The sequence below is a fragment of the Phoenix dactylifera genome, chromosome 9, assembly GCF_051530095.1.
Source record: "Phoenix dactylifera cultivar Ajwa chromosome 9, Ajwa_hap1_PhDact_Kaust_v1.1, whole genome shotgun sequence".
In the NCBI taxonomy this organism is placed as follows: domain Eukaryota; kingdom Viridiplantae; phylum Streptophyta; class Magnoliopsida; order Arecales; family Arecaceae; genus Phoenix; species Phoenix dactylifera.
The window spans coordinates 29,962,583-29,980,606 of record NC_143198.1 but is presented as its reverse complement, the minus strand read 5'-3'; the positions used below and the strand labels follow the sequence as shown (position 1 = coordinate 29,980,606).

Here is an 18,024-nt window from a genome sequence, read left to right as displayed (position 1 = left end):
TGACCTCGACTCCTCCGGGAGTATACACTTTTTTATGATATATTAGTTTTCCCTTTTGACGGAAGTAATGATGTTAACATTGAGTTTGCGTGCCAGCAGACGGCAGATGGACGGCTACAGAGACGCGATATGAAGAAAGCTAAAGTATCACGAGCTCCGTTTGATCGATAGACCGGTCAACTCCTAATCGCCCTTTAGAAAACGCGTCTTTTTTATTACAATCAATCGCGTTGGTCAAAAAGCCCCCCACCGGAGATCTCTCCATCCCCTTCTGTGTCTTGTCTCCCTTGCAAGCCCCGTCGAATCGAAAGAAGAAGGCGAGAACAAAACACAACCCCTTCCTTCCCCTGCCCTCCGCTCTTCGATTCCAACGATATTATTAAGAGTATTAATAACGAGAGATGCGGAGATTCCCGCTCCCGCCGGAGAGATGAGATGAGATGAGAACAAGCCCTTCCTGTCCCCATCACTCCTTCTGCTCCCATGGAGAGGCCGCGGCCGCCGCCGGCGAGCTCCAACGCTCTGATCGCCACGCTCTCCAACGCCGTCCAGGCCCTAGGCCGGGGCTTCGATGTTACATCCGACACCCGCCTCCTCTACTGCAAGGGCGCCCCCGGCTCCCGGCTCGTACTGGTCGACGAGGGGCGCACCAGGGACTTCGTGATCTCCGATGACAGCGGCGTCGTCCTCCCCGATGTCTCCTTGGATATTGATATCTTTAGAGAGCAGAGCCTGCGGGAGACCACGCCGGCGTTTAGCTTTCAGCAAGTAAGTCAAATTAATTCGATTTCTCGGTTTCTTTTTTTGCCGATCTGGGTTTGTCTGGACTCGAAGTTATGAGATCGGGTGTGCGTTCTGTCGTGGAGGGATGCTGATGGGTTTTGGTTGCTTTGCTTGGTTGCTTCTGGTCATTTTTCAATTGACTTTCGGCGGTATTTTGTTTTTTATCAGACCGAGCTAGTCTCAAATTTTAATCCTTTTCTCCTTTATTTTCTTTAAATTATCATGGTAATCTTGGGATATCTGAGCCTTCTTGTTTATGGAGGCACAGTTGTCAAGCTGTTATTTCCTTCCTTCCCTTCTGCCATCACCCCACAGACATAGATTTTAGTTGTTATTGCTTTGGCTTTATTATTGTAAATTACGGCATGTCCTGTAATTGTGATCCTTCCGTGAGTTTGGTCTCCATATAGGGTGAATGAAGAATGCTCGACATGCGGGTGATGTCTTAGAATTGGAAGGAGCATATGTTTAGCGGTGGCACTGTTATGAATATAACGACAAGTATGAGAATTCTTTTGAAGAAATATAAGTTTGACATCACAACTAGAAGATGGTCAAAATTATATCCGTCTGGCTGTAAAGATGACATTGTGCTTTAAAAGCCTTAACCTTTACAGGGTGTCAGGATAATTTCCCTGCAGAAATCCAGGTCATCATGGAAGGTTGAGCTTCTGAAGAGAGGTTGCAAGATGAATGCGGAGTTGCAGTTTGCTTTGTGCTATAGACCACCAAAATTATAGTGCATGGATTTATAGCACTACAGACATCCTGATTGCCTTCAATGGACTGTGTCGTCCTGGGCAAAGGATAGACCTGTCTTTAGAAGTTCTAAAGTTCCAGATTGGTGCTTGACCAATGCCTAGAAAGCGTGCTTGTTACAATACATGGCAGAAGTTAAAAACATGTTTTAGAATGTCTGGCTCATCACATCAAGGAAATGTTAGTGAACAGCAATTAAGCTTTTGCTGAAGAGATTGTATCACAGGTTCAAAACATAGTACTGAATGATAATCAAAGTCTCCAGTGGCCATTGATAAATATTGATGATACATTGTTTGATTGAACTAATGGTTCAGACTATGACAATCTCTTTTGGAAGGGTAATTTTTATACGATTCGAGCAATAGGATTTGTCACCTTGTAGAATGATCTGTTGCTCTTCAGAAGTTAAATTTTATAACATTTTTATCACCACTCATGGCATTGTTGGAATGACTAGTTTCTGCGTTAATCGTTACAATTTCTGCTTCATCAGTTGGATGAGAGTTTATTAGGTGCTTGATAAATATTGTTGTTTTGGTATGCAGTTGTAAAGATGGTGGTTCAAGTGGGGGTGATTATATGGCCGCATTAACATAAGAGGCATGTTTCAGAAATGATCATGAAGAAGGAGAAAAACATAAAAGAGAGTACTTGGATAATCATAACAAGTTCACTTGAGGCTTGACCTACTTTAGTTTTGATGTGTTTCCTACTTAGTAGGCCAGATTTTGGTCAAGAATAGTAGGTATCATGGATCCGAACCAATTTGAGATGTATGATAGTTAGATATACGCAGTGTGCAGCACAAGCTGCTATGGGATCTAATTATCTTAATTTTAAGTAGGTACATTGAACCATTCCAGGGTGCTTCCCTGCCTTGCATTGATGGGCTGGATAATAATTTGAGTTATTCAGTGCTGTACTGTGGATGTGGACCCTAGCGCACCTTTATATAACTAGTTCTAGACGATCCTGGATTGGATGAGTTGAACTTTAGAGTAAGGCACTGCAAACTCCGTCCTTTTGTTTCGAAAAAATTGCAAGAAACTTTCTGAAGTACTCCTCTTAATGACTACAGGAGTTCAATATTACAACCTAGCACTTTATCTTAAAGATACTGGTTGTTTACCTCTAGTAATTATTTGAAATATTTGCTAGATAATTTGGAGAAATATGGAGGATTATTGTATCCGACATATATAAATAAACCATCGCATGAAAATCAAAGTGATTATGAATCTATAACTGCTTATGCTTTTATATCATGTTTTTTTCAATTATCATTAAATATCTTTAATATCCTTAAGTTTTTATTAGTTGCTTGATCCAATTTGGATTCCTTATATCTTCAGGCTGAAGGGCCTTTTTTAAAGTTGTACAGGGCAGAAGTGGGAACAAGTCAAATGATTTGCATCAGATTCCTATTCCAATGGCTACAAACCTGAGCCAAACCGAACCAAAACCACTAGCACTAGTGACATTTGATTGACACTTGATCTATTTCCATTGGTTGGTCAAATTTTGTGGGTTGATCTGGTCTGTTTGAGCAAAATGTTATAGTTCATGTTGTTGATCATAGCTTTTGTCAATTTTTTGTCAATTTGTATCTTTGTAGTGCTGGAAGATATAAATGCCTCAAGATTAAGCTGATATTCTTAAACCATTAGAATGTGTCAGCGGTTCCAAAATACCAAATTAATTTGAAAATCAAAGTTTAGAAGAATTGTGATTTGCAGAATGACTCAAATTGGATGTTTTGATTTATTCAAGATCAACAATATTTTTTAGCCAACATAAAATTGAGATTCTAACTAGACACCTATTGAACCAGACTTTAGCATAACAATTTACTACCTAATCGGCACTTCAAGTTTTTTTAAAAAGATACCGAGGAGCTGAACCAAATTTTAGCATAATAGAGAGCTCATGCTAGACATCCAGAGAAATAGGAACCAAGGGTAGTTCCCGGGTTTTTCCTCTGGGGGGCCAACAACATGCATTATAACTTGAAACAAAGAATATAATATAGACAAAAAGGTGCCTTAAAATTATCAAAGTTGCGCTGGACATTCTTTCCTTAAATCTTTTACTTATAAACAAATGGATTGACTGATTGAGATTTGGGTTCATTTTAGATTCCAAGTTAAAGTTAGTTCTAAGTATCACATTTAGTTATATTTGAGATCCATACTGAATCCAAGTTGTATGACTGTATGTCCAAAATATACTACATCATGATTAATGATATAAATCATGCAATGTAACCTATTAATTTAAATGTATATAGATTAATCGTATTATGTATATTTGTACAAGAGTTATAGGAAGACCAAAGCAAAACAAGGACTCCATATATTATGATATGAATTTTTTATAGGATGTAAGAAATAAGTTTGAACTTAAATATGTCCAATCAAGATTGAATATAGGAAAAGGTTATACATAATCAATTGATAGCATATGAACAAATAAAGAGTCTTTTAGAACCTTATCAAGAACGATGATAATAGGTAGTTAAACCATTACCTCAAAATATTCAGCCAATAACCACCTGTTCTATTATCATTTCAGATAACTTTCTTCTGAACTCTACTCGACCAATCCTAATTAACCAGTCCGTCCTTCAATTAATATTAATATTAATTTACTATTATTTTAAAACAGCAACACAAGGGGGGAACTCATCGTATGGGTCACACTTTTTGATAAACCATCGAAGCTAGGTCCGCAATCTCAATACTAAGTACCATACCAATACCTTAACATTTCAACACAGTACGATTGGCACGGTACGGTATGCACTCTGTACCAAAATAGCTCTTGAATCATTTTTTTTTAATTTTTTATCTCGGTATGTTTTGGTATGGTACATACTTTTGCATGTCTAGGTACGGAGTGATACACCTCAGTATGGGGAGGTTTGGGTCTGTACCGATCCAAACTTGAGTTTTGTGTTGATTCCCACCCGGTATATAGCATGTTATGCCCCATACTGAGCAGTAGAGGGCACTACGGCTGGCCATGCATCGAAGTTTGAAGCGAAGGATGGCCTTGTCTCAATGCTATTAGAGTTAATGAAGATTTTCATATGATGTTTGTTATCGTATGACATTGGCAAGCTCCCACATAACAGTTTGAGATCTGAGCAACATCTTTTCTGTGTATGTTCTTTTGGGGGAGGGATTGTTACTCTTACCTCTCGACCCCCCTCCCTCCCCAAAAATGGTGTGATGTAAGGTACTTGTAGTGTTTCTTAACATAGGAAAGGAAAGGACCTTGTGTTTCTAACCGTAAAGAGGCTGAGGACATTCTGTTTCTAACTGTAAATATGCTGAGGAGCACATTGGATAGCCAGATCAAAGAAGGTTTTTCACAAGAAGAATACCATGCTCACCCAGTTTACCAAATAGGAAGTTCATATCAGTTTAAAACTGAAGATCTTGTTGGTTTCACAAATTTTGAGGATAAAGAAGCGTACTCTCACATGCACAAATTATAGGAGGGAAATTTATGGTGGGAAATTGAGAAGTTATCTTCCTGCAACCAGTCTTTCACACCTTTATCATGCATTTGGGGGGCCATGCGCTAGTTATAGATGGAAAATATTTTACTGGGGTGGCAGGGCATAGCCTCCACCAGGGCTCCCTCTGGATCTTCCCTTGATAGGAACTGTGAGGATTACTCAATTGATAATGCCTTTTTTGGCAGATATTCCAGTAGAGTTTGTTGATAAATATTGAATGTAGGCACTTTAGAATTTTAATCTTTGTAGACCTTTAAGTATAACTCCTCAAAGATAATGGAACATATCTTGAATAATATGACCTTGTGCTGGATTAAACTGGAAAGTATATTATGTTTCAAAGAAACCTGTATAGGTGAGAAGGATACATTTGTCTACTATTTAATTTGCATTTAACTATAAACACCATAAATATGTGTGTTTATAGTATTAACTTTTGCCTGTTGTTTTTTGCAGTTTAGTCAAATGAAAAACTAATATTTGTTTCATATACTACCCAGGTTTCCTTTAACATTTACACAACATAGTAACATACGATATCACTATCTATTTAATAATATATTTTTTGCATTATATTGAATACAATTATCATGTGTGATCAATCACTGCATCTCATGTATCTATTTTGCATGTGACATACTTCTTGATATTCAAACACTAATTGCGGTGGTTTCTATCTGTCCTCAGATGGCTGAATATTTTAATAAGAAGTCAGGGTTATCCGAGAATATACCTCTTGGCAGTTTCAATTCCATGTTCAGTTTTACTGGCTCTGGGAAAATTGATGCTGCAGCAACAAAAGCCCTTGCAATGGATGGTTATTTTATACCTCTATATAAAGTTATACTTATGAATGCCGAATTGGTGTTGCGAGAAGATGTCAGGCTTGCTGTTCCACGGAGGTGGGATCCATCATCTTTGGCTAGGTTAGTAGGTAATAAACTTGTCGCACTTGTGTTTAGCTATTATGACCATATTTTAGTCTTGGAAATAGAATCTCCATATTGGGAATATTTCTAGATCTTTTAGGGCTCGTTTGGTTTGCAGGAAAAGAAGGGGGGAAAGTGTGATCAACGGGAAAGTAATGAGATGCCTCTTGTTTGGTTGGAGTTTTCAAAGGAGAGAGATGGAAAGTCTTTCCCATGAGAAACATGGGAAAGTTACTTTTCCATGAGATGGGAATCACTCCTTTTTTATTTTTTCCCAAAAAGACCCTTCAGCATTAAAGAAGCATTAAAGAGGCATTAAAAACCTAATTTTTATTAAGGGCATAATAGAAATTATACATAACTTTCCTAGGAAAGTGGATGGTCAACCAAACATAAGCATTTTGGAAATTTGTCACTTTCCCATGGTCAACCAAACATACCAAAAGTACTTTTCTAGGTATCCTCTTCCTAGGAATCTGATTTCCAGGAATCATATTCTTAGGAGGGAAAATACTTCCCGCGAACCAAACGAACCCTTAGTGTTCCATGCTACTGGTCACAGCCTTGTAGTCATGGAAAATCTCTGCTTATATCTTAAGAGAAGACATTAAATCTATCAGTTGAGTTCTTTCTTAATTAGTTCTCTGTCTATGTCTCTCTCTCTCTCTCTCTTCTCAGTCATCAAGTTACTCTTCCCTATTCTTTTTTCAGCTTTATCGAGAATTTTGGTACCCACATTGTTACATCTGTGACTATTGGAGGTAAAGATGAAATATATATTAAGCAGCACCATTCATCTCAATTGTCAGCATCTGACATTGAAAAGTATGTGAAAGACATTGGAGACCAAAGATTTTTAAACTTGGAAAACCAGTCAAGTGCTGCTCTCTTTAATTACAAGGACCAGGTCAGTGTCTTTTGTTACTTCAGATGCATAAGTCATAACGTATTACATGAGAAATTTGTGTCATACAATGTTAATATCCACTCAAATGCACAGATTGCAGATCCATCTCTTCTTAACAACCGCGACATGCAGTCATATCTATCAAGTGTTCCACATCTAAGCGGAAAGGAGGTAACTATATATATATATTTCTAATATTCCAATTTATCCCCTCCATGTTACTTTGTCATATTAGCTATCGCAATGGAATTGTGTAAAGACTTATGATTACTTTTATTCATCTATAGATGATTCAGAAATTTAAGAATTCATCTAATTATCTTCAGCTATATATTGGTTGAAAGTGTTTTTTGGGTATTTTCATTTGTGATAGTTATATATTTCTCATTTTACATGTTACACACGAGTGTAGCTGATTCATTTGATCTTAAGCAGCCTCATTTGCTTACACACTTCGCGATACAAAAGACCTTAACCCTTATGGTTACTTTTTAGGTCTTCCTATTTGATTTAAAATACCTTGTTGATTTAATTTATACTATCTAATTTATATTATTTCATACTACTTCTGTGCCCAATTATCCTTGAGCCTTGTCTCATAACAAGATTTCCAGCTTACTGTTATGGAGTTGAATTTCAGTTTCATCATCAGCTTTGAAAGTTTTTTTTTTCTTTTGGATCACTGTTTCATAGACTAGTATTGTTTATGTTGCATGTGCTTAATTAGTTTGTTGCTGCACCACAGCCAATTCCCTTTTTTTTCGCTTAACAATTTCTATGATTGCCTTTTGTGCCATTCTTCCTTTTGTCCTTTCCATGATAATCTTGGTTTCATCATTATCTCTAATCAAGTGGTGATCAAGCTAATTATTTCATCTGTCAGCAATCTTTTAGTATCTTTGGTGTGTCCAGTTGGTGACATTTGGCTTTTGCACATCTAGGGCTGTAAACAAATTAGACTGTACATGAACAGCTTGCGCTCAGCTCTATAATAGGTTTATTTGAGCTAGTTCAATTAGAAAACATGCAAGCTCAAACTTCATTTAACCCAGTTTGTCGATTAGCTAAGCCTGAAGAGTCCAGAATTGCAAAAATCAGTAGAAGCTCCAGCTCAGCTCAATAAGGGGCTCGCTCAAGATTGTTCAAATAGGAAACGAACAAATCTTGATTATTTGTGGTTAAGCTTTGCTTGACCTTGGTTTGAGTTCAAACACCCTTATCATATGACAAGCCAAGTGAGGCCTGAGCAACCTAAAGCTTAGCTTCGCTTGTTTGCAGTGCTACAGATATCTTAGTCCTGGCCGGTCAGGCTTAGGATGCCTTTTTGCTGAACCAATGGATCGCTGGATTGGATCGGGTTGGCTGTTTAAAATTTTCAGGTTGGGTTTGGTTTGACCGCGATCTGACCCGAACCTGACTAGTTTACAGGCCTAACTGCACATGTTTGGGCATATGCTTTGTTTGCTCATGTGATTGCCCAAACAGGGTTGTGGTGATCTTCTCTAGCTATTTGAGAAGTTGTTTCACAAAGAATGATATTGATGTTAAAAAATTCTTCGGTGTTTTTTGCTGCTGCTTTGCTTTGCTTAAGTGCTTTACTTCTTCTGCAGGATGTTACAGTAATCTTTAGAAGAAGAGGTGGCGATGATCTAGTTCAAAATCATGCTGAGTGGAAGAACACTGTTCCTTCAGCACCAGATGTTATTAAAATGACCTTTATACCCATTGTTTCTCTTTTAAATGGACTGCCTGGAATCCAGTATTTGTCTCATGCAATTGATCTATATTTGGAGTGTAAGAATTCTTATATTTCTGGTTCCTCATTGACGTGTTCTTTTTCATGCATTGCTGGATTATCTAGCAAGCCTGTTCATTTTTGCATCAATAGCTGGAGCATTAGGTGGCATGATGCATTTATACTTGTGTTATCATTTTTTTCAGATAAGCCTCCTATAGAGGAGCTGCAGTATTTCCTGGAGTTTCAAATACAGCGAGTTTGGGCTCCAGCACCATCTAGTATTCCTGGTCACCAGAGAAAGGAACCTGTATGCCCATCGCTTCAGTTTAGCTTGATGGGCCCCAAGCTTTATATCAGCTCAGAGCAGGTACAAAGTATTCTTACTGCAGAATTTCTTAATATAGGTTCTGCATGATTCATCTGTATCATTTGCAGATAGTTACCATTACTGTAGCTAATTCCAACAACAGTCTTCTTGTAGCTTAGGATTGTCCTTCATCATCCTTCTGAATCTATGCTTACATATATTCATAATTCAGCTTATGAAAAACAACTATTTTCACAAAGTAGCTTTTTCTCCAAAGAAAAGATTTATAGTAGATATGTGTACCAAATATCAACTTCTTTCGCAATGAATAAGAAGGAACTCAAATTCACGATATATAACACACAACAAATAACTCATTCTTATAAATTTATGCTTTTTTATCATCTGGCAAATCATTAGCACTAGACCAGATATGATACGAATTAAGAGACTTCCTATTTGCTTGTAGGACAAGACCTTTAAAATGAAATATTTCCCTACACATCCAACATCGACATCCCCAGTTTGTGATGTTCTTCGCGGCAGTTCCAATTTATGATGAATAGCTAGTTCCAAAAATACCCATCCTTCTAGGTGTGTGACGCAATTGCTTCATTATATATTTTTGTAGAAGGCGGAAGGGGCCAAGATGAATTTTCTTATCAATTAGCAGGCCTCTTGGTACTTAATGGACTTGTATTCATGAGATTCAATTAAAGGAGGCTCTCAACTGAAATTTTTCCCAAACCATAGAATGTCCAAATCCACTTATTTCTGAAGAGGTAAGAGACACAGATGTAACAGGTCTACATCACTCAATGTCTTGATCTAATGGTTCCCTTCTGAATTCAGTTTTTCATCACTTCCTCACCAACATTTTCTTTCTTTGAGGAAGTCCTCACAACATTTTCACTAGCAATAATTGTTTTTTCAAATGTCGCTGCTATTCACAATTTTGGAAATTGGTCTTTCAATGTTTACCAACCAGTCAAATAACCAAGCTAGAAGGAAAACATTTTTGCCTTTAATAACCATGAATCTACAACCATAAAACATTCTTTTCTTGATATGGCAACCTCTCTAAAGAGGAATTTGAGGTAACATTAATTGCTTTTCTAATGTCTTGCTTCCTTCACCTGTATTTCTTTAACAAATCTTTTCCAGTATCTGTTAGGTTCTCCAGATTCCATGGTCACTTGCAAAGGAGACCCCTTTTGCAAAAAACCCCTATAGGTTTCTGGATCACCTCCTAACTATTTGGGATCAACTTCATGAATCTTGAGGGTATAATTATTTAGAAGGATACTGTTGACATCTGTAAGAATAACCTGGAGGGAGCAACTCAACTCTCTCTTTCAAACAAGCTACATCTTTATGAGCAGATATGCTCAGGTCCTATTGGCCTGTCAGTCAGTGTCCCCAAGCCATGTCAGGTGGGTGTACTAAATTTGGAGTGGAAGAGACACGGTCCTGTATAATGTGGCTTGTGGATCAGACTATTTACTGATGGAGGGCTGACATCTCAGCTCGCGGTTATATTTTTCTTGAAGGAGACTGCTGAGCTGCTGTCTCAAACAGGACCAGCTTCTTGGTAATACTGCAATCTGCTTAAGAATTTGATGTGCAAAATTTGTCCCAGTCACTGTTCAGATAGGAAAATATAAATATCCAATTGTACAGGACTCCCCAAATTCAACTATGCTATGCTTGGCATGGGGTGTACCAGTGGATTGGAAATCATGGAAAGCTTGATTTGAGGATCTTGACAGTTTATAATGTTCTCTGCATGAGGTTGATGGTCTCTTAGGGATTTTTTTACTCCCAACATCTTGCTTATTTTGGGGATCTTATCAAGCCCGTTTAAGTTGGAATTACATGCCTAGAAGCTAACTTAATTTGGAAATTGGATGCAGATATCTGTTGGTCGGAAACCAGTCACTGGCCTCAGGCTGTGTCTAGAAGGAAGCAAGCAGAACCGACTAGCCATCCATTTACAGCACCTTGCTTCCCTTCCAAAGATTCTCCTACCCCACTGGGACTCTCATGTGGCAATTGGGCCACCAAAATGGCAAGGCCCTGAAGAACAGGACAGCCGCTGGTTCGAACCAATCAAGTGGAAGAACTTTGCCCATGTCAGCACTGCACCAATAGAGAACACTGAAACAAACATTGGGGACCTTTCTGGTGTCTGCATTGTGACAGGGGCTCAGTTGGGGGTGTGGGATTTTGGGGCCAAGAGTGTCCTACACCTCAAACTATTATTCTCCAGAGTTCCTGGGTGTACCATAAGGAGATCAGTGTGGGATCACAGTCCATCCAAGACTCTCGCGCCATGTCTAGATGATGCATCATCTTCAAGCGACAAGTCTGGTCAGATCAGTAAACTTGCAAAGATAGTTGACATGACAGAGATGTCAAAGGGGCCAGAAGATACGCCGGGCCACTGGCTGGTTACGGGAGCAAAGTTGGGGATCGAGAAGGGGAGGATTGTTGCACGTGTAAAGTATTCCTTGTTAAACTACTGAATCTGGTGTTGTTTGTTTGTTTCCATGTTCACCATGCTATGACTCATTCTTTCCGAACTAGCTATCGTTCTTTTGTTCTTGCTGTAGATCTGGATGTTGATGTTATTTATCAGAGGGCATCTCCTCTGGGTTTTGTTTATTTTTTTGTTTCTGTTATAGATTAAAAGTTTTCAGTTGATGTATACTGTTATCTTTGAATAATATATTTTGAGGCTTAAAGTTGTAAGGCAGCGGCCTATTCATGCAGACTTAAATGAACAAATTTTTTTAACATCATGATACAAGCTGGGATTTGACAATTCCAGTAGTTACAAGCCATCAAGATTTTGGCAGGAAATTGTGCAACTGTTAGCTTTCTATGTACCTGAATGTATCAAAAAGTCTATATTATATTGGCAACTTGTAATTCTGTGCAAGTGTATGTTTTTCTTCACCCCCTAAATCCAATGTCTTTAAGATACAAGTCAAACTGCTTGTACAAACAAATTGGTATCATCCTAGGATTGAACAATCCTTGTTTCTTGAGTCAAATAGTGATGTAAATGACCTGAGCCTGGTCTGCTCATGCCAAATTTTACACTTGGGCATGCTTGCTCCCTAGCCTAACCATCTATAAAACCAGGCCCTAATAAGCCTACAACCGATCCCAAAATAATTTAAACTCAGGTCTCAATAGGGCTCAATTCTTAGTTGTCAGGAACAGTTTTTCTAAAGAAAGGAACCATTTTTCTTTATGGGGACATGAACATACATTTAAGTGCCCGTCCGCTACCTTTATACAACAAACTTCTCTTTTGCTTAAATGTTTCATATGATCTCCATACACCTATATTTTTAATCTGCTGAATATATAGGGATCTTCACAGACTTTTGTTGTACATATGTCTGGTTCATACTTTGATGATTGAAACAAAAAAAAAAATGTTATGCCTCGTCAACTTTTATATGTTTTTAGCTTTATAAACCACTTCTGCTGACAATACTCGACTCGGATCCAAACAAATAGAGTGACACTCACCTAGGACCTTAGACATGATCCTTGTATTCCAATCCTGTCGACGTGGAAAAGCCAAATGTTCTCCTATGGCCAGGGTTGTCGAACGTAGAGCTCACCCAGAACTCTTCGACAATATCCTTGGTTTTGACCTTCTTGCACCCCACTTGCACTAAGTCATTCCATTAAATGAATCTTGACCAGAACCCAAGGAAATCAGAGAAGATAGATGTTACAAATTAAGGATAGAGAGGGAGAGGTGAAACAGTGAACAAAGACTGGTTTCAATCTCTGGTAAGGTCCCACTACTTCTCTCAGACGCGCAGAGATGGTTTAATGACCTATTTCACTGTAGACTGGCTCTCTTCTCTGGACATTTTTGGGCCAGCAAATGGTCAACTTGACACTGAGTGGTGCAAGCCATACGTCGGAATAACTTCCTTCAAATTACAATGGTCAAGAATGTTAAGGCTAAAAATGGATGATTACAGTGACGAGCTTGGGCCTAATCTAGCTCTGGCATTTGCTGCGGCAAAAGAGCATTCATTCCATATTATGGTAAAGGAAAATATATGGTGGATGCACAAATCTATGGGCTATGGCAAAACTGATGTGGCGTTACTTTCTTCATGCACGTAACACCAACTGGCCCCTCAAGAATTGTTGCGGTAAAGTTGCCTTTGTGACCCTTCTTTGGCTGTCTTCTATTTGTCTTTCTCGATTCTTTGTTTGATGAGGATTCCATACAAAACATGGTCTAAGTGCACGTAAAACAAATAAATTATATAAAAAATACATATAATCGTGCATAAAATAGGCATAAATATGCATAATATAAGTCACAAGTGTGTATAATTATGCCTCAGAAGCTCAGAGTGAAGATAAATGGAACATGGTCAGGGATTGAGTTGCAGTCAAAATAAGGGCCTTGAAGGAGGCTTACCTGCTGCCTCACTGATTAGATGACATGTAAGTTGTCTCATGGATCAATCCCATTATTGTATATTTCTATTTTGCATTCACTGCTTAATCGAAGGGCGCAACTTTTTTTGACCTTTCTAATGTCGTGTTCTGCGTCTGAACTTTGAAGACGAATGCATGCATGTCGCATAAGCCTTAAATATTTGGTCTTAAGCAACTATCATATATAGTAGGTGAAGCAGAGTACGTAGTTCTGTGGGGTTCATGTGTTGCCACCATTGCCTTCTCTGGTTTCAACTGACATGGCACAAACATCTTACCCTGCATCCAGCTCTACTGAAGAGTAGAGACATTAACATGGAAAGCTTTTCTTTTGATAGATTGTATTGGACTCCGAGGCCCCGTTTACATCTAAATTTGTCCCAGGTGGACTGATAAAAACCGTGAGATACATGAGAAGAATGGGTATTGTTTTAGACAAGAATGTTACAGCCATGCCCATGCTTGGGAAGTTTCATATCATTGATGAATGTTTATGGCTTCTTAATTAGGCTGACACAGCTGCATTCCATATTAGATGGAAGTCTCCCAGTTCCCTAACTTACTTTAGGCTAAACATACTCGTAATTTGTAGGCACATATGCATGATTTCTATTTGACATCCAAACCTGTCACAAGGTGCTGATAGGACAATGGCCTCAAGCACAGGCTTTTAGGCTTGTTATAGCTTTTAACATAAAGGTTATTCATGTTACAAATTGCAGGCTCCCTGCTGCGAATTGGATACATTAAAAGATGTCGCATGGGATTAATAATCTAGTACAGATCTAGTACCGGGATATCAAATAAGCTCTCGAGTAAACTTCACGCTAATGAGTTGATTCGCTGATTGCCCTAAAAGGTGTTTCAAGCTATATGATGATATTATCTGCTTCATATCATTTTCTCCTAATTATTTGTTAAAAAAAAGCAAAGAAAAGTTTGATCAACCTATTAATTAATTGCAAATAATGCTGAGTTTGAAAGTTTGGTTAATTAGTTTGTAACTTATTTTTGAATGAAGTTGTCACGACCCGAACCTAGCACTTGGGTCCTGCCACGCGATACGACCGCACACTTTTTAGGACAGTATTTTAGTAAATATGCTAGGCCTGAAAATTTACCACAACTTTAAAATCATTGCACAATAATGTTCTCAATTCATAATTAGGGATGTAAATAGGTCGGGTCGGATTGGATCCTGAGTGATCTCGATCTGATCTGATTTTTGATTCGGGTCCTAATTTTGGATCCAGATCCGATCTAGTTCGGATCGGGTCCGAATGGGATCGTGTTCGGAATCGAATCGGATCCATTTTTTGTACTTTTGAAAAAGAATTTAGGTAAATCTAATTTGGTCATATCATAATTATGAGGTGCTGGGTGACCCACGACTTGAAAGACTTGCAATTGACCTCGAGTCAGAACAGATGACCCGTGACAGACTAACTAAGTCGGTCTACAAGCGAAATTTCATATCACCCTATTTTTTATCTATATGACTGATTGGACGGAACTTGGTGTCTCCCAGCTCCCCTCTCACAAGGGCAAAAAAAATCCCTGACCTTCTTCCAAAATCCAACTCCATTGCAGAAAACTGGCACATGACCTATCAGTTCAGCGTTCCCTCACTTTCTCCCTTCAAAAGTTAAAAGAAATAAAAACCGAAAAACAGAAAGAAAAAAAAAAAACCAGCTACTGAGACACCAGACCAGAGGTATCACAGTGTAATAGATCGAGAGAGAATCCTGACGGGCCGAGGTTGCATTGGATTCCGTGAACCTATGCCTGTTGCTATCCTTCCTACTCTCTTAGAATTTTTTCCCCGATCTTCTTCTCTCTCTCTTCGGGTCCAATCGGATTGGATATAAACTCAAATCCGACCCAAAAAATAATTTGGATCCAATTTTTGGACCCGATCCGGACCCGCGGGTCCAAAAATTCGGATCGGATCTACGCGGGTCGGGTTGGGTCGGGTCACGGATCGATCCGACCCATTTGCAGCCTTATTCATAATGAACGACAAAACTGATCCATTAAAGAATTTAATCATCCAACAGGTATCAGTGATACTTTATCTATTCATTTTTTTCGCTTATGATCTCAACTATAGCTAAGTATTACGCAACCTACAACTCTAAAAAAGAAAAAAAAAAAGAAGAGAGGAAAACTATCTCTTTCCTCCCTTCATCATGAATAGCCCACCCCTTCCTCTTCCTCCTTGCAAATCCAATGGGTGGGGCAGCCATGGTGGCTCGCCCCCCCACCCGATGGCGGCCACAGCGGCCGCAACCTCAACCAACCGGCGGTCCACGGCCGCAGAACAGGGGCGATGAAGATCGAAATAGAGGTATCCTATTTCGGATGAAATTTTCGGCGATTCGCCGGTTCAAACCCAAGCTGAAGCCTACTCAAACACTACGAAAGAAAGCGGAACAAGATGAGGAACATTTACCTCGGTCCAGAGAGGTTCCGACGGCCCTTTCCGACGACGAATCGAGGAGGAGATTCGGAGAAGAAGAGCTTGAAATCATAGTGATTCTCGGCGATTGGGGTGGAGAAAATGAAAAGAGGAGAAGAGGAGTTACATAGGAAAGATCTCAAAGTTCGAATCGAACTCAGATTGCTCTCGGAGAGTTGCCGACTCTATCGAAATTGAGGAGAAAGAAGACTCCCAGCCTGGGTCTTCTTTCTGGATCCCCTCACGTGCTATGCATAAGCCGAGTTGGGCCAATATCATGTTATCACAGTTTTTATCACGGCTGATACCTCAACCAACATCATATGCTCATTTATATTTATGTCGGCCAATATAAACTGATGTAGCTCGATATCGACTTATGATATCAAAATAATTCCTAATCTATCTTTAAAATTTTTGAAATATCATTCTAATTATTTATTATTTAAATTAATTACTGAATATGATAGTTAATACACGTTTATTATAATAATTGAGATTTTGTAAACCTTGATTTTTACAGCAGTGGCTGAAATTTCAAAAATCCTAGGTCCTGGATTTCTTTCTCATCCAACATGAACTAAGATCTTGGTTCATCTCAGCATCATCGACCTTCTGAGATGGCTGAGATCTCCGTAATTAACAATCCTGGCATCCACTTACAGAAAATTTAGAAAGATATATCTCATAAACGATCTAGGCTGACAAGATTATATTCATTTGAAAATACCAAAGTCAATAGAGAATTGTAGAATTCTAGATAGGCACACGATTCATCATTATCTAAAATATAAGGAAAAGTTGACGGACAAAAGAGAGATGTTTATACATCAAATCATCTTACTGCTGAGTGCTGCATTGCTCCACTCAGATGACAATTTGAGACAGGCATCAACAATATCATAATTTTTCCTTTCCATGCGAAACAATAGGCCGAATCGATCTATACACCTTTTACATTGCAAACAAAAGTACATGAAAATATAGCGAGCGTGTATTAGAAGGTAGGGTTTGTATGTCAGTTTTTTTTCAAGGTGGACAACGTACAGAAAGGCAGGCAATTTTCTATCCAAGGTCTTTGTTGCTATCGACTGAAGGGAGCTTCATGTATGGAGTCGGAATATATATTAGAGATCAGGTGGAGAAATTACTTCTCTTGACTGTGATCTATACTGTAACTCCACCAAGTGTGCTTAAATATAAACCAAACCTCCTGCACCTGAACTAATGTTACAACTTCAACAGTCGTCACCAATTTCTTGCTTGATCATTGCTTTCCAGGGTCGGTCCACTCCAAAAAGAATGGATTGAGTCTTTTCTAGGATCATACATATTTCTATTTGGACTAATCTTATGTGGTTCCATGCATTTGAGCCAGGTTTGGAATCATTCCCTTGCTTGCATTCATGCAACATCCAGGGTTCAGGGGTTCTTTAATTTGAATACTTTACTCTTCGCAGCCTGCAACAATGACAGGTCTTTGTCAGGACCATTTGGCACCAAGTTGTAAGCAGTCTAAAATTTGGAGTTAAGATGGCAGCCACTATAATACAGTATTTTATTTTTTTTTGAGACAAATAGCAGAGATTTGAGCATCGTGAAAAGTATTGAAACTATTTTTTATTTAAGGAAAAGAGTATTTAAGTCATGATAGTGAACTAGTTGTCAGTCTGATTAATATAATCTTCATCAACTGAATAGACCAAATAGTTACTACGCTTGTTGGCTGTTGCACTAAATAGTTGATGTGGCATACTATTTTCATCAGCATGACATCAATTATACCAGAAGTAGTCAATAAAAATAAATAAAGGACTGAGAAGAGTGAAGAGTCATTAATGACTGTAGGCTTGGCAGAGAAACCTTTCACAACGGAAAATAAATCAAAATTTTATGGGTTTATGAATTTTTCTCTCTCTCGTGGTTAAGATCTCTGATAGCTCTAAACTTCGTTCTTTCCATATCTTTCAGATACTTTCCTGTTTGGGTCCATCATTTTCCATTTGCTCAGATCCTAGAATATTTATCACATAGTTTAAAGGCCAACAGCCAAAAGCATCTAAATGACACCAGTTCCAGAGGATTACTCTTCACCAGTTCTTGTTGTCTTCCTCTTGGTGTTGTCAAATTATTGT

The 18,024-nt window shown here is 38.5% G+C and overlaps 1 protein-coding gene across 1 annotated transcript; it reads left to right on the top strand.

The window, feature by feature from the left end:
* The first annotated feature begins 69 nt into the window (after window positions 1-69).
* LOC103708954 (MACPF domain-containing protein CAD1) lies at window positions 70-11,700 on the top strand. Its single transcript, XM_008794077.5, has 7 exons — window positions 70-768; window positions 5,756-5,994; window positions 6,709-6,904; window positions 6,998-7,075; window positions 8,515-8,698; window positions 8,846-9,009; window positions 10,863-11,700. Exons 1-7 carry the CDS (start codon window positions 484-486, stop codon window positions 11,472-11,474), a joined length of 1,758 nt encoding a protein of 585 aa, XP_008792299.2. The 5' UTR covers window positions 70-483; the 3' UTR covers window positions 11,475-11,700.
* The last annotated feature ends 6,324 nt before the right edge of the window (window positions 11,701-18,024 follow it).